The sequence below is a fragment of the Aythya ferina genome, assembly GCF_964211825.1.
Source record: "Aythya ferina genome assembly, chromosome: 16".
NCBI lineage: Eukaryota > Metazoa > Chordata > Aves > Anseriformes > Anatidae > Aythya > Aythya ferina.
This window is the reverse complement of record NC_140315.1, coordinates 9,683,955-9,703,996: the sequence shown is the minus strand read 5'-3', so window position 1 is coordinate 9,703,996 and position 20,042 is coordinate 9,683,955. Positions and strand designations below refer to the sequence as shown.

The 20,042-nt window shown below is 51.9% G+C and overlaps 1 protein-coding gene across 1 annotated transcript in view; it reads right to left on the bottom strand.

Moving 5' to 3' along the window:
- Nucleotides 1-643: 643 nt before the first annotated feature.
- Nucleotides 644-20,042, bottom strand: part of LOC311445453 (arf-GAP with SH3 domain, ANK repeat and PH domain-containing protein 1-like) — a 22,708-nt gene continuing 3,309 nt past the window's right edge. The window contains exons 4-26 of the mRNA XM_084537599.1: nt 20,015-20,038; nt 18,431-18,480; nt 18,187-18,316; nt 17,628-17,713; nt 17,116-17,191; nt 15,675-15,761; nt 15,439-15,539; nt 13,204-13,273; nt 12,659-12,746; nt 12,203-12,251; nt 11,734-11,897; nt 11,466-11,599; nt 10,831-10,922; nt 9,364-9,541; nt 8,404-8,489; nt 7,968-8,083; nt 7,151-7,218; nt 6,560-6,667; nt 6,205-6,409; nt 5,398-5,574; nt 4,800-4,945; nt 3,839-3,961; nt 644-2,610 (exon numbers count right to left, since the gene is read on the bottom strand). Coding sequence (XP_084393725.1) covers nt 2,536-2,610; nt 3,839-3,961; nt 4,800-4,945; nt 5,398-5,574; nt 6,205-6,409; nt 6,560-6,667; nt 7,151-7,218; nt 7,968-8,083; nt 8,404-8,489; nt 9,364-9,541; nt 10,831-10,922; nt 11,466-11,599; nt 11,734-11,897; nt 12,203-12,251; nt 12,659-12,746; nt 13,204-13,273; nt 15,439-15,539; nt 15,675-15,761; nt 17,116-17,191; nt 17,628-17,713; nt 18,187-18,316; nt 18,431-18,480; nt 20,015-20,038 — 2,433 coding nt within the window. The 3' untranslated portion in view covers nt 644-2,535. The remainder of the gene's footprint in view (nt 2,611-3,838; nt 3,962-4,799; nt 4,946-5,397; nt 5,575-6,204; nt 6,410-6,559; nt 6,668-7,150; nt 7,219-7,967; nt 8,084-8,403; nt 8,490-9,363; nt 9,542-10,830; nt 10,923-11,465; nt 11,600-11,733; nt 11,898-12,202; nt 12,252-12,658; nt 12,747-13,203; nt 13,274-15,438; nt 15,540-15,674; nt 15,762-17,115; nt 17,192-17,627; nt 17,714-18,186; nt 18,317-18,430; nt 18,481-20,014; nt 20,039-20,042) is intronic.

The following is a 20,042-nucleotide window of genomic DNA, read 5'->3' as shown; positions in this document are numbered from 1 at the left end:
TTTGTGATGGCTGCCGCAGGAAGGGGAAGTGAGGGAGCCCGGAGCCTCACCGCAAATGGTGGAGTCAGCTGCGGGCTGTGTATTCAGCGTAAAATCAGGCAATTCAGCATAAAATCACACCTCTGGAGGCGGGAGAAAATGCCTGGCGTGGACTTGCTGTCCTGCACCCTGCAGGTTATGCTGGGATGGTTCATCCTCTGCTGAAAACACAGAGGTCTCGACAGCCTTGTGCACCCGGTGCCTCATCAGCTGGTTTCTTTAGGTCACCTGGACAGGATTTTGGCTCAGGAAGGAGTAAGGAAGTCTGTAAAATGTGCCTTGGCAACTGGAAAAAGCTAGCCCACGGAGAAAAGCCGTGCAATCTAAACTGTTTCCGATTTCACTCAAGGGGAGGTCAGCCCTGCTTTGCTCTGCTGCCCATAAGGGGGTTTGATGCCTGGGGGGGACTGGCAAAGGGGAAAGAGATAGAAACCTAAACCAGAACAGCCCTGCACAACACAAACTCCTGAAGCACTAGTATTTATTGGCAGCAGACTCACAGGCCCTCTCCATCACTCCTGCAGCCTGAAGCCTTGCACTGAGCGGACACAGAGCAGGTTTTCCAGAGCATCAACAGTGAAACCTTGACACAGTGAAAACTCAGTTATCAAAGTTATTAAGCAGGTATTCTTTATTACAGCACCATACAGGTAGTGTGCTTATATTAGTGGGCTATATACATATTCATTTTATTTCCTGTAAGTCTCTTGCATATTCATCAGATCACCGAAGAATCATTAAAATAGGTTCCCACCCCTCTTCACGTGTGTACTGGAGTCCTTGGGTGGTCATCTGGTGTACTCTGGTAGTCTTTTGTTGAAGGTCAGAAGTCTTCCTTGCTGCTAAACTTCTGACCTTTTCTTTCTTTGACAGACTTCAGCAGTCAAGGCAGGTCTTGCTGGTCCCATTATTTATGCATACAGTCCTTATCTTTGGGGTTGTTAACATACCATCGTGCTAGCTAAGACCTACAGAATCAACATCCTTTATCTTGTTCTCTGTCTCAACCCAGCGCAAGCAGTGAGGACAGCACAAGTGCTCAGTGCTGCTGGCTCCACTGAGCTCATTTGAATTTTTAAGGCTCCTGCCATGCCCCATCCTCAGCCAAAGCCACTATCCAGGGTTTGCTCAGCAGCACAGCTCTGCTCACAGCCCAATAGCTCTGCAGGGCAGCAGCATGGCTCTACAGCACCACTGTTTCCATTAGAGCAGTCAGCACATGGGACAGGCAGTGTGCTTGGTGTCACGTTAAGGGACATAGCTGATTAACTGTTATGGGTCCGGTCAGAGTCAGGGTATTGAACTATCATGGTCACAGATTCACCAATAACGTAGCATGCCCTCACTCCAGTCATGTTCAATGAGAACTATCATTGCTAGGAACAATGCAATTAATTGCAATTTATTACAGCAACAGGTACACAGGTTCTTTGGGTTGCCAGCAATAAATTCACTGTCTGCAAAAGCAAGCTAGCATGCATGAAATACGCAGGTACACAGCCTGGCTATTAACGTGTTAAAAGGCACAAAGGCTCTATAGGGATTTATATGTTTCTGCAGAGACACCTGGTATAACCAAGTGTTCAAATCTTACCCCATCGTGTCCCAGTGGGGGGGGGGGGGGGGCGAGAGGCTTAGCCCATCAACTGATCCCAGAAGTCAGAAGGTATCCTTCGTGATGGTGTCTTCCCTAACATCCCCTTTCTCTTAAGCCAATTTATATTATTTTCTATCTTTTAGGTGGAGTTTGTGTGACTCTAGTCAATCATATCTTGGTTATGATTGGTAAAAATTTTTCTCACTTTCATTTGAAGGTATAGACTCTGAGAAACTCAGAGCGTGTGCTCAGTGAGGGGTGGTTGCACCTTGGAGGCATGTAGCTTTTGGGATGGAGGTGTGTTTTGGTATTATAATGATATTATAATGAGCAAAAGTGCACTAGGGTACAGCATTTTGTCAAAAATATGACAGGTCGTTGGCTCAGGGTAACGAATGTGCAGCTTACCGGTCTCGGTGTGCACAAGAGCAGTCGGGTCCCCACCTGGTCACAGAGCCCAGCCGCGATGTTTCCACTCTACGCTCCGTATTGTTCCTTACAGTCAGCACAGCAGTGCGATAGCATCTAAGGTTGGAGGCCTAGGGATTGCTTAGGTAGTGCAGCTACACTCCACCCTGGAAGCTTTTTCAATGCTGTACATCTTCTTTAAAATGTGAATATTAGTTTAATTTTCCTAGTTACTTTAGGCAATTTCTCCACACTTGGGGAAAGCACAGTGGCCTGTTCTGTGCCCGCTGCCTGCACCTCAGCCCCAGAGGCTGCTCAAACTGTGGCACGCGGGGCTCTGGGGACCCAGCGCTGTTGTCCAGGGGGTGCTCTGGGGCAGGATCGCTGTGGGAGGAGAGGCAATGCTGGGACCAGGGGCACAGGTGGAGTTCTGGGGGAGAGTCACATTTCAAGTGGCTTATCAGTTCTACCCTCCTGAATCAAAGTGGCTCCTATTCATTGAGCACATGAACGAATGAAGCAGGGAAGGCACCTCGCCTGTGAGGCTGTCCTTCAATCCAGCCTTTCTGCAAGGAGAAAGGAAAAAAAGGAGGTGTGAGCCCAAACAGTGCTCTGCAGGATGCTGTGGCTGGTTGGAGAAAAGGAAGATTGAACAGAGAGAACCATCATGCAAGAGGAGGGACTGAGACTGTGTCTCTATGCAGCACTGGGGGGGGCTGAGCCTGGCATGGGAGACACCTGTGCAACAGAAAGATAAGCAAACAGATGGAATATGGACAAATTGCAAAATGTGATGTTACAGAAGGGAGCAGAAGAGTTTTCTACATAGTTTATGGAGCAGAATCTCAAGAGGAGGTTTGACTGCTGCCTATAAATACTTTTTCAGACCAACATCTGGGAGAAAAAGCTCTTCTCCAATATAAAATATATATTTGATGGTGGAATGGAGAATTTGGACACATTTGGGTTAGAAATTAGCATTTTAAAATGAGGGTTATCAGTTATTAGCTACAAACAATGAAGCTTTTGAATTTGCTTCTCCTAAAGTGCTGCAATTGCTGTTTGCAATTGTTTGAAGGATCAGGAAACCAAAACTGTAATCACTGCTTACTGCTTAAGTCCTCAGGGTGTAATTGAGGTGTGCATTTACACCCATGTCCAACCCTACTCCCTGCCCTGGAGGAACCATGCTGCTGCCAGCAAGAGCAGATAGCTCACGGTTTGCAGGATTAGAAACCCAGAGGTATGCAAGAAACTTGTGACACAACAGGATCCTTTTGGCTCTGCTGAGGCTGCAGAAGCCACCACAGCTGGCAAGGAAGTCCTGTTTTGGAGACACCAGCCAGCATGGTAGTGGGCAAGACTTCCTATGCTCTCCTCACACCAGGCCTGAGGAACTGCCTGCCTTGGAGTGGGCCAACAGCAGCCCGCAGGAGAGCAGCCTCTGATGCCCACACAGAGGGTAGCTGGCTGGGGATGCAAGCGGGGGGGGGGACACAAAGAAGCTGCTGCAGGGTGAGGGGACTGACCAGGCCATGAGGAGATGGAGGGGTACATGCTGGCACCTGTCCCAGGAGCAGAGCAGACTAGAGGTGGGAGGTCCATGCAGGATGTGAGGATGCAGGGATCCCAGACTAGGTTGCCCAGGTGTCAAGGAAAAGATAGAAAATGGAGAGACAGAAGCAAAGCAGGAAATGATAACTGGTGTGACAGTCCTGGGACTGAGGCAAGAGATGCATGAAGAGGGGAATTGTGCGCATCCCAATGCTGTTCAGCACACATGGGTTCACTCACCCACCAGTTGCTGTCCTCCTTTTCAGACACCACAATGATCTCGCCTGTGCGGAAAGTCAGCTCATCTTCCCGGTCAGCATTGCAGTCATAAAGAGCACGGACCCTGCGAAGCAGCAGCTTGTTCTGCAAGCAGGAGAGAGCATTGTCAGGCCTCCTCCATCCCTTGTGCCACACCTTTGCCACACACAAGTAAAATAAATTTAGTGCCTTACTCCTTGATTGAGTCCAGCTTCTGGACTCGATGACCCTTGTGGGATGACCCTTGTGGGTCCCTTCCAACTCAGGATATTCTATGACTCTATGATCCTACCCCACCCTCCCCTGAAGGAGGGAGGGCAGATGTGGCCAAGCACTTGCTGGGAGTTTGGATGGGACAGAGCTCCAGAAGAGGCTTCTTTCTGCTTGGGCATCTGTCCAGAGGCACTTGCTCCTCTTCTCCAGGACTGCGGCAGTGGTGGACACACTGTTTGGGGCCCCAGTTCCCAGAGCAGCTCCGTGCAAGGAGGCAGGGGTGCTGCTCAGCACAACCCAGGCCCAAGCAACCCAAGCAAGGTCCCCCTAATGAAAGGGCTGGGGAGAAGGATGTCCCCTGGGGCACAGAGGCTGGGCCAAGGTGGACATGGAACCCTTGTCCTTGCCCAGAAGTGCACCCTGATCTGCCAACAACCTGAATTCACAAACAAGGCTTTTCTCAAAAGGCACTGGAGCATCATGCGGATTTTGGTTAGCAGCAAATAACAGCAATCTCCATGGGTCCAAGTGTGCATTGGGAGGGACCTGCCATTCCCATGCACATAATTCCCAGCATCTGTTGGGAAGATGTCAAAGCCAGGGAGGCACAGTAGAGGTGCTGGGAGGAGCGGCTGCTGGGACCAGCTCCAGCTCACTTCAAAACCAGAGGTGATAAATGTGGGCAAACCTGGGAGCTGAGCTAAGCTGATCCTGGCCCATTACCACCTACCAAACTGCTCCTCTGAGGAAGAGGAGGTGGGACATGTGGGGGATGTCCACAACATGGCTCTGACTCTTGGAGGGATCGGTGTGGGCCAGGCTGTCCAGCTTTGCTGGGAACAGGCGTGTAGAGGCAGTCCATGGCCTTCAGGGCACCTACGACACAAGCAGGGTGGTCACGTCCTCCCAACTTTAAACACAGGTGGACAACACCTGTTGACAACAACAACCACCACTCTTGGGCAACACTGTGCAGCACAGTCCTGCTCCTTGTCACAGCGTGAGCAAAAAGTACCCCAGCTGGCTGAGATGGAAAGCAGGAAGGGAAACAGGATCTGGGTCTGGTGTTAAGAGAGGCACCAGGGGAAGAGGATGTGCTTAGGAAGCAGAAAGACTTAGAGTGGAATCTGGGGTGAGGAAAAGCATCACCAGGCAGAGCCGTCAGTGGTGGGAGCTGGGCGGTGCAGCTCCAGTGTGCCCCCAAGTAACCCAGCTCAACAAGCCGTGACCAGTCTGATCTAGCAGGTGCTGGGCCACAGACCCACCAGCACGGCCAATCCCCATGGCATGGCCTGTTCTTGCCCCTTCTGGGCTGGTCTGTTCATTACCCGAAGCCAGGATGGCAAGACTTGGTTTCTCAGGGCTAAGTGGGACCCATGGAGCTGGCTCTGAGGATGTACGCTTGTGCTTGATGCTGAGAGGCGGCGGGGGGCTCCTTCTGGTTCGTGTGTCCTCAGCAAAGTTGGATGAGCTGGTAAGAAGACGAGGACGTGACCCCTCAGGAACTAAAAAGGGAGCAAGAACAGATCACGGGTCAGCAGCAAGCAGAGCTCCTAAAAGCAAAACTCTGGGGGAAAATTTGCACAAATGCATTGACAGGAATAATCATTTCCCTGCTTGCAGGTCTGACGAGAAATTTGTGAGGTTGGAGCCACAGTTAGGACAGATGGAGGGGAGGTAAGGCAGGACTTGGTGAGTCTCCCAGAAAGCAGGACAGCTTGAGGAACTGGGGAGCTCCAGCTCTCAGAGCTGGGACACACCATGGAAAGAATGGGCAAGGACAGCAGGATCCCATCTTACTAAGGAGCAGAACTGCAATGCTGATGTTTCTGCTGGCAGCTTTTTCTTCCCAGCCCTGTCTCTAAACATGCTCACCTCTGCCTTTCCCAACACCAGCAGCACTCAGGAATGCACCAAGGGTAAGGATACACCATGCTGTTCCTCAAAGTGGGGCTCAGTGCTAGGCAAAACCAGCCAGCACAAGCCAGCCTTCCTCCCTCAAGGAGAAGAGGACAGAAGGGCATCCTACGGCACCAGACAGCCCCTCACACCTCATTAGGGTCCCATCTTTTGCTGATGGAACCAAGCTACATGGGCTCCAGCAGCTCATCCCGCCACCCTATGCAGGATCTCACCTGACATTGCCCGCTGGGGTGGGAAGGAAGGCAGGTAAGGGAGGGCTGGTGGCATGTCCAGGCTGTGGAGGTGGGTGTGTGGCAGGGCATAGATGTCCAGCCGCCTCCCCTGGGGCACTGGCTCTGCTGCTTCCAGCCTGGAGGCAGTAGCAGGGGGCTGGCAGCAGCTCTGGGCATGGGCAGACCCCCTCTTCACAAGACCCAGCTAGGAAACAGATATTCATAAGTTAGTGCATGTGGCAAGGGTGATCAGCCAGTACAGGAGCGCCTGCTCCAGGTGTGGTGGGAGCAGGGCCTGTGGTAGGATGCATAGACTCGAGTCCTCCAGAGTTTCAGGCCCATGGAGGCGCCTCACCTTCTCATCCAGGTCTTCATCGCTCTCATACATGTCGTCTTGGCCCAGCCACCACTCATACTCTACATCGACGCGCGGGTTGAACTGGTTGTTCTGGGCCTGCAACAGCTGGAGCATTGAGGAGTCCCTTGAGGACCCACCAGCCATGTCCTGCCACACCAGCCCCATCCCTGACCGACATCCCTGCCCCATCCCTGACTGTTTTTTGTCCAGGAAACAACTGCGTGCTGTGAGTGGTGCTTCCCATCCAGCAGGTTGGGGATTTTGCAAAGGTCTCCAAACATACATGCTGGGACATGGCCAAAGCAGGGCTGAGACTTGCCAAGGAGATGCTCTCACCCCATATGGCTTGGTACAACTTCAGGTCCCACTGCCTGGCCTGTCCCAAACTGCCCAGCCCTGAGGGACCCCGTACCAGCAGTTCCAGCACTTGCCAGACCCCTTGGCACCCTCCTCTGTGTCCCACACCAGCAGTGGAGATGCTGAAGGATGTGGGTGGCCCTGCGCCAAGCATCCATGCAGTGTCTTTCCCAGTCATTCTCTGCCGCCAGCATGTGCCCCAAAACCAAGGGCTGAGACACCGTGTCCTACCAGCAGTTCACACTGGGGATGTCTTGTCCTCCGGGCAATGTCCAGGGCTGTCTCTCCTGCTTTGTTAGCTGTGGGGGGAAAGGGCAACCTTGAACCATTTTCAGAGAAGTGAAGGGCAGTGCTGCATGCATGGAGCCTGTGGAGACTTGCAGCAGAAATGTTACGGTCACGGGGGAAGGAGGAGAGGACATGTCCAGCTCAGGAGCCCCAGAAGCAGGAAGAGACCCTCAGAGGAGCTGAGTGAGGTGCTGATGGCACCAAGATCAACAGATCCTTCAGATCCCATCACATCTACATGCTGCTTCTGGGGACAAACAAGTACAGGAAAAATTATCTGAAGAGAAGGGACAGCCTAAGCCCAGATTGAAACAAAGAGTCTGTATGATGGCTTACGGAGATGGTTTACATCTCAGGAGTGCCCAGGAAGCATGACTCAGCACACCCACCCACTCAGCTGGTACCAGATGGTAAAAACATTTGTGACTTCCCATGTCACCCAGGATCCCAGCTTTAAAGTTCACTTCTGTGTTGTGAAGAGGCCATTCATAGACACTATAAATGACAGGAACTGTGACTGGGCTCCAGGGCACCTGCGTTTTGGCAGCCCTCCTACCTGCTCTCCAGCATTGCAGGGTTGGCTCTGAAAATGAAAGCTAAGTGCCTGTCAGCCCATGGGCAGGGTCCCCACAACACCATCACTGACTGGCCTCTCCCAAACCTCCCCAGCCTCAGACTAGCCCTGTTGAGCATTCCAGCAAGGTCAGGGTGGTATTCGCAGAGAAGAGCTAGAAGACTTAGGGATCCCATGGCCACTCACCGATGGCAATGCTGGCTTTGGCCTTCAGCAGCAGTTTGAGACACTCGGGTTTGTTGTGAGTGCAGCAGTAGTGAAGTGGCGTGTTCCCCACCACAGTCTGCTTTTCCAGGCTCCCGCTGCAGCAAAAGGTGGATATTGTCAGCAAATCTGAGAAGAGCTGCTGGCCCCAGCCACATGCTGGCCTACACATCGTTCTTCCCCAGGTCTCCTGGAGAGTGCTTGAGAAGAGGCGGTCACCACCACTGTTGCACCTCAACCCAGAGGACATGAGGGAAGGTAAGGCCCCTCTGATCTAGGGATGGTTACCCCAAGTCCACCCCAAGGCACTTTTGCTGGGAGGCTGCCCTCGTGCTTCTTCTTTTCTTTGGGAGCATTTTGGAGAAGCCCATGAGTCTTGCACGTTTCACTAGCAGTGGACTGGGTGTCTTAAGCTTACCTGTTCTGGACAAGAAAATCAACGATATGCAATGAGGTTTGGTCAGACAACAGCACTGCCAGGTGGAGAATGGTCTCCCCAGGTTCCTGTAACCAAGACAGAAACAGCAAAAAACAGGATGGGTCTGCCAATGCTGGCATCCCAGAGAAGAGCTCTGTCTTTCAAGAACTGTTCTTTACACAATTAAAATCCCTGACAGGTGAATAGAAACAGGTTTTACTTGTCTTTTTGGAGCCATGCCCACCAAGGCTCATGTGAACTGAGTAAAAATGTGGAGCCATAGAGCCATGTTTCTCCAGAAAGGTTTTCTGCACACTCTCACCTTTTCTTTGTCCTCTGTGCACAGCTTGCTCATTTTTCTCAGAGGCTTAGCTACTCATTTTCTTATAATCTGCCCTTTACCCAGAACCTTTATTATATATTTGTGTTGGCTTCATGAGGAATCTATTCTTCTTCATGAAGAATCTATCCCTTTTCACATTTAGAAACAGCAAAGAAAGGTAACTTTTTTTCTTTTTTTCCTCAGGCCAGCAGCAGACCTTCATCAAGGTCATGATTTCGGGGTGCATAACAGCTGCTCCCTGTGGAGCTGCTCCTTGCCTGCCAGTTTGTCCTAGGAGATCCCATTCTTGTTCATGGCAGCATTTTGCTCCTTCAGTTGTACTTGGGAGAACACCCACCAGTGTCCTTGCTGGGAAAGGAGATGGCACAGCAACTGGGAAACCCCCCCTCTGCCATGGCATTCCTCACTCTGCGGGTTCTTTTGGCAAAGAACCTGACAAAACATTCCCAAACACCCCCAAAACATCCCACTGCCTTCTGTGAGTAGAAGCTACTTGGGTCTGCTCCAAGGGCTCAGGCTCCCTGCAGCCCCAGCTTGCATAGCTGCCTGTGGGAACCCCTTGTGGATGTCCCTTGTTTTGTTCCTCTGATGATGGTGCCATCTACCAGGTGCCATACCTGCAGAGGTGCCTGCACAGGCTCGCTCAAATCCATGTTCTCTGCATAAGCTTGGAGTAAAGAAAATATGTCCTTATTCTTGACGGCTTCTGGGAGGTTTGGACACTGAGAAGCAGGGCTCCTCTTGGCATATTTCTTCTCAACATACTTGGAAATGATGAAATTTTTCCGAAAGGCCCTGGCAGAGACCAGCCAAGTGAGAATTAGGAGCCCTGGAGTGACCCCATGAGCATCCAGGGGCATTCCCTCCTCTCCTGCTGCTCCAGCTGCTCTCCCTGTCTCTCCTGCAGATCTGCCAGGCAACGTAGCACCTTTCCTGTCCTTGCTTCTAGCAGGGCTCCCACCACCTTCCTCCAATGCCCTGAGGTCTAGCTGAGAGGGACAAGGAAGCATCAGTTCATCTCCCACTCTCCCACGTGCTCACCACTTCCAGACCCTTCTATCGCCTCTTCTCCAAGCAGAGAAGAGCTCTGCACTGGGCTCAGCTCCCTGACAATGAGATGCTGGGGAAGCACCAGGTGTGAACTGGGAAAGAGTACCCAAGGATTGGGAATGGCTTCTGGAGGAGGACTGGCCAAGCAAGCTGCCCAGATGGAGGGTGCAAGAGCAGCAGAAGCAGTGACCAGCCAGAAGATCTGGGGGGCAGCAGGTGTGACCCAGGGGCACTGGAGCACTCCCAACAGAAAAGGTGATCACAGAAGGGCGATTATTATTACTGCAAACAGTTTGTTTTCTTAGCAGCCAAGTTCAATGCTGGATCTGGCAACCCTGACCCCACTCTTGCAGTTGCATTTTCTGGTTCTCCCTGCTCTCTGCGAGCCACGTGCCCAATTCTTGCTCATCTATTTACTGCCGTGTAGATCCATGCTGTCTAAAAGGTGCCCTAGTTGGGCCTTACACACCTGGAATGGACCTGGATTGTGTCTGGTCTGCCTCTCCACCCTCCTGAAAGTCTCCTCAGCCCTGATAACCCCAGCTATGGGTTTCCCCCAAGAACTCTGCTGAAGCTCAGATTTTTGCGGCACTAAGCCCTGGAGAAGCCCTCAGCTACTGCTGGAACCAGCCACCACCCGAGCTCTGTGGATTACTGTGGATTACTGCAGTGCACCAGGTAAATCACTGTCCCCTGTCCCACTCCACCCTCCCACATGTGGTGGGAGGGCCATCCTCCCTACAGATGTGCACAGCCACAGAGCCATCCTGCTTGGCAGCTCCACTTTTGGTTTCTCTTCTTGCCTTTCCCTTTCCAGTTTTGTCTCCTCAATCCTGACTCTTATCCTGCTGTCTCTTCCTCACTCCTCCGTTCTCTTTTATCAAACCTTTCCTGCTGGGCTTGATGAAATTGCTTCTAAAGAGAAGTTACAGTCTGGGGAGGAGATCAGGCAGTGCTACATGCCTGGTCACTGCAGGGAGCAAGCAGGACTGCTGAGCATGACCACAAATACCAGCTCTTGCAGAGCAACTCACATGTCACTGTGCACGGCAGGCTTGGCAGAGAAGCTGGGAAGATTCGCTTCCATGATGTCATTGAAGCCAACGTTGCTGATGTTCCTCGCCAGCTGCAAAACAGCCCAGCTAGAGGTGACATGGGACATGCAGCAGCATCACACGTGTGGCAGCAGGAGAGGAAGCTTGGGGCTGAGATGCTGGCCAGGTATGGGGGATGTCAAGGGGTGTGGGGATGTTTGTGTCCAACAGCCAGAGGCTCTGTCCTGACTCCTACTGCTGCTATCTCCCAGCTCCAGCATGCATTGCATGCATGGATCTGAGCATGTAATGGTCCCAAAACTAAAATAACACCATGAAAAGCCTCCAGCCCCTGTCCACCCCACACTGCTCTATCCCAGTTTGGGCTTGGTCCTGCCCTGCACCACAGGACAAAGCTGGGGGAGATGGGTGACCCAGGAACAGCAAAGTAATACTCTCCTCCTCTTCTTGAAGATAACAGTTCCTACCACAGTAACCATGAAACTCCAGGCATTACAGCTTGGTATGGGCCAGCTTTAGAGGCCCCTAAACCTAACAGAGTTAGGTTGGTTTCAGAAAGACCACAGCAGAAGAATCAGAAGGCCAGTGGACAGAGCACAATAGCAGCATCCTACCAGCAATTCAGAGGTTGCCAGCTTGTCCAGAGACAGTGACTGGATGCGGGAGACATGCACACCCATCTCTCTGTGAATCCCAGAGCACTCAATGCAGATCAGGATGCCCAAGTTAATGGAGAGCCAGGTGGGATCTGCAGAGACAACACTGCTAGGTTCACGCCCATCTCCTGCCTCTCATCCCACTGCTTAGGGCACAAACTGCACAGCAGGACCAGCAGCAGAGAGATGCTGGAGCATGGAGGGAAGGCAAACAGCTGGCTCTCACCCGGTGCTGAGCAGTCACAGCACTCCCTGTTCCCAGGCATGCCTCTGACCTCCTTGATGATGGCCCGGGTCAGCTCCTCCCTGCTGCTCTCCCCTCCGCCCTGCACCTTGCTGAAGGCCACATTCAGCGCCTCCTCCTTGCTGTTGCTGAGGACAGACACCCAGCTGCGTGGGCAGAAAGTGACTTAGGAGTGGGGCCCCGCAGGAGAGAGCCTGGCTCTGCATGGAGCCACCAAGCACAAAGTTTCCCCGCAGGACTCCAGCAGAAAAATGGTGCCAGAAAACTTTGTGGGGCCCCATGACCCACTCACTGCCAGCCCCCAAAGCAATCAGGACACAGCAAGGATGGGAAGGGCATCAAACAAGGGCAGCAGTGATCTGTTTAATTAGCTGAAGAGCTGGCTCTCCACCAGCAGACGGACAAGCATTTTCTGTTTGCCACTGAGCTGCTCTTTGCTGGCAGTACTTACGCGACACAGTCCTGCTCATCCTCCGCCAGGAAGCGGTACGTGCGGTTGTCTGAAACACACAGAGCCATGCTTCCCTGGGCGCTGCGCTCACCGATCCTGCCCACCAGGCTCGGCGGGGTGACAGCCACCCTCTTCCCACCTGGCCCCTCCATGATGCTCCCCCAGCAAAGGGACATGCTCCCATGTTGGGATTGAGGGATGCTGGTGTTGGCTAAGATGCTGCACAGGAACTGTGCTCTCGCAGTCCACACACACACACACTGCTGCAATGCCCGTCTCATGCCCCGTGTGTTCACTGCTGCTTCTGAGCACAGCTGCCCCCCACCACAACTTCGCAAGCTGACCCAAAGCTGAGAGCTTCACTTCCTCCCTGCCTGCACTCAGTCTCTGAACCCAAAGCACCACCACCCTCCAGGCACTTTCTGGAGGAGCCATGGGACAGGCACCAGCACTCACATGAAACCAGGTCAAAGCATTTCTTGTCTTCCACATTCAGCTTCACCTGGCAGGTCAGTAGGTTCAACTTGGCTGGCGGGCGGTTGGGCTATGAGTGGAAAAAGGAAGACTCAGGCCTCGTGGCATCAAATGGTGGTGGCCCAGCAGTGGCAATCGCCACCTGGCTCCAGAGCCATGGACCTGCCTTGCCCCCAGCACTTCATCCTTGATTCTGCTTTCAGGAGTAATGCAAGAAGCAGCAATGTGGACCTTTTCTTTCCCAACAGCCAACCCATGCTGAGGGTGCCTGGTCCTCAGGCTCACTCCCTCCATGCACACAGGCAAGCGAGGGCCTCCCATATTTGTCCCTTGGGTCAAAGGGATTCAGACCTCAGTGGGAAGTCTGCTTCGACAGGGCAGACAAGCAGTGCAAGTACCAGGCACGAGGGCTCTGCTGGGTCCCCAGAAGCCACTGGAGCATTGGCAGCAGGGGCTCAGCTGACCCAGCAGGGGCAGGCAGCAGCTCCCCAGCAGGAGCAGAGCAGGGTAGAAGAACCAACTCCTACCATGCTGTGAGAGATGGTCAGGTAGCCATTCCTGATGGTGCATTTCCTCTTCTGCCAGACTTTTCTCAGCCTGGAAATGAGCAGAGGGTGGGATGAGAGGACACAAACAACCCTCCAGGCAGAGGAGCAGATCACGTCATGCAGGAGTGCTGGTGAGCATAAGAGATGTGCAAGGGACAGCGTGGGGACGTGGCTCTCATCAGCCATCCTGTCCATACTGTCACAGAGTATGTCATTCTTGATCTGCTTTGAACTGAGAAAGGCCCATCATATGGCATAAGAACAGGCTTGTACAGATGGGTAACACAGCTGCGGCAGAGGCAATGTGGACACAGAGCATTGCTTGGAGCAGCAGGTCCTGCTACAGAGCACGCAGACCTTTGCATATGTCCCCAGAAAACAGCCAGGATCATTACCTCCAAGCTGCTCCTAACACCTCCAAGACTGTAAATGGGAAAAGGATCACAGAATCACAGAATTTTCTAGGTTGGAAGAGACCTCAAGGTCATCGAGTCCAACCTCTGACCTAACGCTAACAGTCCCCACTAAACCATTTCCCTAAGCTCTACGTCTAAACGTCTTTTAAAGACCTCCAGGGATGGTGACTCCAACACTTCCCTGGGCAGCCTGTTCCAATGCCTCACAACCCTTTCAGTGAAGAAGTTCTTCCTAACATCTAACCTAAAACTCCCCTGGCTCAACTTAAGCCCATTCCCCCTCGTCCTGTCACCAGGCACGTGGGAGAACAGGCCAACCCCCACCTCGCTACAGCCTCCCTTGAGGTACCTAAAAAGAGCGATAAGGTCACCCCTGAGCCTCCTCTTCTCCAGGCTGAACAAGCCCAGCTCCCTCAGCCGCTCCTCGTAGGACTTGTTCTCCAGGCCCCTCACCAGCTTTGTCGCCCTTCTCTGCACCCGCTCAAGCACCTCCATGTCCTTCTTGTAGCGAGGGGCCCAAAACTGAACACAGTACTCGAGGTGCGGCCTCACCAGAGCTGAGTACAGGGGGACGATCACCTCCCTAGCCCTGCTGGTCACGCTGTTCCTGATACAAGCCAGGATGCCGTTGGCCTTCTTGGCCACCTAGGCACACTACTGGCTCATATTCAGCCGACTATCCACCATCACTCCCAGGTCCTTCTCTGCCTGGCAGCTCTCCAACCACTCATCTCCCAGCCTGTAGCTCTGCTTGGGGTTATTGCGCCCCAGGTGCAGGACCCGGCACTTGGCCTTGTTGAACTTCATGCAGTTGACCTCAGCCCATCGATGCAGCCTATCCAGATCCTCCTGCAGAGCTTTCCTACCCTCGAGCAGATCGACACACGCACCTAACTTGGTGTCATCTGCGAACTTACTGAGGGTGCACTCGATGCCCTCGTCCAGATCATCGATGAAGATATTAAAGAGGACCGGCCCCAGCACCGAGCCCTGGGGGACGCCACTAGTGACTGGCCTCCATGGATGGAGGAGATACACCCAAAAAGGGGGAGAGACTGAACTTCAACCTGCAGTGAAGTGGACTCCTGAGCTTCAGTTCATTATTTTCTGTCCAGTTTCAGGTTTTTCTAGGACCATTCAAGACCCTTCCCAGGACTGCTCATCTCCCAGTGCAGGTCCCCAGCCCTCAGGCTCACATACACCGGTTGGAGCGCCTCTCTTCAGTGACAGCAGAGCTCATGATCTGACTCCCGGGCATGGGCACAGGATGGGTCTGAAGCAGCACAAGGGGAAACTTAGTTCCCTGCTGTCTTTCCCCTGTGGCCCTTGATGCCATCTCCAAGGTGGCATTGATCTGCGCTGCTGGTAAGCCACACAACATTTGTGTTCCTTCTCCCAAATCTCATTCAGGAAGCTGAGCCCAGTACTGATCTGTGGGGTCAGAGGATTGGAAAAGCAAAGGACATGTCAGGGCCAGGAGGCAGGCATGTGAAAGAGCAGAAAACTTCACCCAGCCTGTGTACAAGTCCTCACCCCATCCATGAGGAGCTTCAGAGGGCACTAGGCAGTTTCACATGAGAGAAATGCCCTGAGGGCCATGGGATGGACACTAGCTGCCTGCAGCCCTGTGTATAAAGCTCTGGGAGACTGGGACAGTGCCAAGCACACCTTCATGCAGCTCGTCCTGCTCTTCAGCCCTTGCTACCACTCCAGAAGAGGAGGTCAGGCTGGGTGAGCCCTGTGCTGGCCACAGAGGACCAACGTACAACTGTAAGGGACACACCGAATCCCAACTCACCCATCACTTTTCTTGAAGAGGGTCCCTGTCTTCTCCGTGCCATACTGCTTGTTCCCTTGCAGCTGGTGCATGTTGTACCGTGCTTGCTTGCTCCCAGTGTCCTAGCAGAAGGAGAGGAATAGCAGCCGGGATCACACCAGAAGGCAGCTAGGGCTGCTTTGGGCAGGAGGGAAGGAGCAACAGGGTAACTGGCGCCCTGTGAGGGTGCTCCCCTGGGAAGACGGATCTGGCTTTACCTCCTTCTGCTCCAGCTGCAACACTGCCTTCAGCTGATCCCGAAGGGCACACAGCTGCTTCTTCTCCTCGTCCTGCCTGGTCTTCAGCTGCAGGGTACCAAAACACAGTGAGAGTTCACATGGGAGGAGGAGGAGAGCCCCGTGCCCCTGCCCTGTGCCCCTCAGCCTCGTCACTTCCCCAAGTCCATTGCGAGCCCCATTCCTGAGGTGGGAGGTGGTCACTCCTCCCCTGCAATGCTGTGGTGCCTGCGCACGAAGCTGTTCAACAGAAACTTCCGTGAGGGAGCAGGCACAACCCCAGGCAACATGGCAAATGCAGTCTGCACTTCAGCCACCGTGTTATTTTCTGAGAAAACAACAGCCTGAAGCTCTCTGTGGTGCAAAAACAACCAACAGCTTGAAGGACGCTATAGGGTTTGTTTGTTTCTTCTTCCTCCAGTTTGGTAGTGTAGTAATTAAAAAGTCACCACACCATCAAAAAGTTCATTTCCACCAGGGATCTTGGTAGAGGACTATGGCCTTGAAATGAAGCCTGGTGTTAGGTCTGCATGAACGACCCAGAAGATGCTGTTTGCTGTGCTCGGTTACCTCACTCCAGGGTCCTCTCTTTTTGTTATTTAAATAATGAATTTTAATTTCAACATGAATGATTACACTACGAAACAAGCAGAATAATTCCCCTAGAGCAGATGGCTTCAAAGAAAATCGCAGTTGCCCAGAGGAGAGCAGCACTACAGGACCAGGGAAATGAGTACAAATGACACTGTCACAGTCTGTGGGTGAGGATCATACCCCAGGCCCCGCCAAATCATGACTTATGAGGAGGTTTGGAAAAGGAGAAGCAAGGCAAACTAGATCTCAGGTCTAAACATGCTAAAATAAATCTTCTGCAGTACTTGAGGGACTTGGTAACAGCAGTGTTCAGGCTCTGAAATCCCACCATAGGCTTTGCCATTTTGAAAAACTTCTTCCTGTCTCCTGGCCATGTGTGATTGCCAGAGCCCAAAGTCAAAAGCTAAAGGTCACAAGGCTTATACAGCCCTGTGAGAATTTCTCCAGCAAGACAAAGCCCCCAGTGAAGAGCATGATGAGCTTCAGTTAGTAGCAATGGGCAGGAAAGCCAGGAGCACAAATGGGAAACCTGAAAGCCTGAAGAGCAACTATGACAGCTGAATACATCAGTGCCTCTGGTATCCAGTTCTATGTTTCTTCTTAATATTATTCTGTGCCCTGGGGTATGACACCAAAACTTTCCCACTCCCAGTGATGGCTGCATTTCCCCTCAAAGGGTCACATTACACATTGCAGGCTCAGGAAATGACTACAGATGAGAAAGTCCCCAGAACTTTCTCATCTGGAAGGAAGAGGAAGCCCTGGGGCAGACATCCCCACTCTCCAGCCCGCACCCCCTTGACGCACCCAACCTCAGATGAATACTCACACTCTGCAGCTCTGGGATGAGCTTCTCTGTAAAATTCTTCAGTTTTGCTGTTGCATTTAAACATTCCTGGAAAAAACTGAGAAGGGAGGCTAACGTAAGAGCACAGTCTGAAATCCTGCTCTTAGTGCTGGCTGTAAAGCCGGCACTGGGCTGTCCCAAGCTTTTGTTTCATTGTTAAAAAAATGCTTTCTTATTAAATATACTTTGAAGCAGTTACAGTCAGGGAGAGTGCTCAGCACTGTCTTCTTCACATCCCAGATTTCAGTGAAAGTTGCCTGCTGTCTGTCCTATATTGTCATATGAAGTATGTCAGACTAAAGAGAGTAGGCACACAACATTGAGATCCTTGTCTCCACCACCTCCAGGAGAAGAGGATTTTTGGCATGTTAGAGAATAGGCCAACTCAACTGCAAGACCTCTAGGTCCTGCAAATTAAACCACCTCCCAGATTCCCTCTAAAACCAGCAGTTCTGGAGTGAAGGGGAGTGAAGGCAGGTTGACAGTCATCTTACTTGAACTGTGAGCTGCAGTGCTTGATGTGGTTTTGGAGCAAGTCGATCCCTTTCTTGGTTTTGATCTCATTCACTTTGATTAGATACTGAAGGGAAAATGACACAGTGACTGAAGGTTTAACTTAGAGAGAAATGCCTTTCACATGCTTGTCTTTATGCCTACCCCCCACCCCCCATTACCAGTGAAGAGCAGTGTGTTGTGGCTCTTCCTGGTAGTCAGGCCCTGATGGGAGCAGCTTATGTGGCTTTTCTGGGGTGAGAAGTTGGTGGCAGGCAGGGCCCATGAACATCAGTGCCCTGATCTGGCCAAGAGAGCAATGGACCCATGATGGGTGCAGTTGTATCTCTACTGCCAGGTTAATATAGGCTCATGCTTCATCTAAACTCCTTGATCAGCCCCTATCCAAGGTTGGCTTGAGCCTACTTCAACCCAGGCAGCTCTCCAACTGAGGGACCATGTGGGCAGACCACAAAGAACTAGGGCAGAGAGGAGCCAGACAGACCTGTGGGGTATGTGCCATGCCCCAGCTGCTCCCACCTGCCCTGTCCCTGTCCTTACCTCACACATGTTTAACTGGAAGGTCCTGCGCTCCTTCTCCATCTCCTCAGCAATCTCCCCACTGCTCACCTCGCTCCGCACCATGCCATGCTGCTTCGCCAGCTCGCGCTTCTCCTTCTCAATCTTCGCGCTCAAGGAAAGAGGAGAGACACTTGAAAGGCTCCGTCTGACTGCTCTCTAGTGAAAGCAGCCAAAAACAAGCCTCCAGGTCCACGTCTCAGGGCAAGGAAGCCTGACAACTTACAGTTTGCTCTCATAGTCTTTGCAGGCCTTCTCAAAGGGCTTCTTGAACTCCTAGGAATAGCCAAAGGTACTGTTTGATGACTATGATCAGGACAGACCCTTCCTCACCCTGAGCATACTGCATTCCCACAAGGTCACCCTGGCAGTAAGGCCCCACAGACCCAAGATATGGCTGTCCACAGGACTGTCCCTCCCCAGGAAGGTGTCCTCACCTCTGCCACATGTGCAGTGAACAAGTGCACTCACCAGTGCAGGTCACTCACAGGTGTGTGCTTGCACCCACACAAATATGCAGTACCTAGGTATGAAACCTTTCACAGACTCACATTTTTAAGGGCAGAAGGAATTGCTAAAATGCACACAACCCAGAAAGTAGCAACCAGATTCTCAGCCTTTGAAGCCAGAACATTGTGTTTAACTAAAACAAACACCTCTCAGAAAGACATCAGAAACCCACCTAAAGCTGGCAACATTGTCAGACTCTGATTCTTCCTTGAGTACTCATTCAATAGTGAATTAGTCTTGCTGCTACAAGTCCATTCCTTATATGTTTCTCATCTGACATCATGTGATTTTACTATCTTGCTACATACAACCGCATTTGTCCATTAAATGCATTTATGCCACACTGCTCTTTTCTCACTGCTTATTGCTCTGCAGACCTCTGTCTCACAGAAAGATGGGGTAAATCCCCTGGGTAAGGCACCCAGGTTGGAGGGGGGACTTCAGGAGGTCTCCAGCCCAGCCTCATGCTCCGAGCTGGGGCATCACTGAATTAGGGCCAGGCTTTGTCCAGGTGGTTGTTGAAAACTCCCAGGGAGAGAGACCCCACATTCTATCTGACTTCTTGTCCCAAGGCTTCTCTATCCCTCAAGGAGAAATTTCTTTATGTCAAGGCAGAACCTTATAAGGGCAGATCTTGTGTTTGTCTCCATTCTAATGAAAAATGTCAAACAGATTCAGGTCAGGCTGTGATTCCTGTTGATTCGCATTAAAAATGCCTTCAGCTTAATCATGACTTCTTGCGGGCAGCTGTTTTTATTCCTCTCTCTCTGAATGATTTTCTGGGTTTCTAATGTCTTCTTGACATTGTCACATTGTCCTTAATGTAAATAGCAGACTTTTTTCCTTCACAATTTATATTCTTTTATCATACTACATGCTAAAAGTTCCAGAATTTGCTCTCTCCTTCCATTTTAATGCTCCTGTGTAGCACTAGCTCCCAATGGGATGCCTAAAGGTTTGTTTCAATATTTGGCAATTAGAGAGAAAAAAAAAAAAAAAAAGGAAAAAATATGGAGAAGAAAACATGGGATGTTTGTCAGAGTATCCACAGATGCGGTGGAAGATGGCACTGGAGCAATAGCACAGATCTGCTCCAGGGAGCAGCAGCGCTGCCCCTGCTCCTCCTGAGCTGGTTTGCCCAGCCAGCATGGGGGCCTCATCGTAGAGCTGAGTGCATTCATGCTTACCCTAGTGAGGTTCCCTAGGACATGAACCACGGTCAAGCCCCCACGGCTGGTACCAGCTCTGCCCCCTTGTTCAACAGCCCCGCTGCCGAGCAGCACCTTCAGCTTCTGCTTACCCCTTTGAGCTCTTTCATGTCGCCCTTT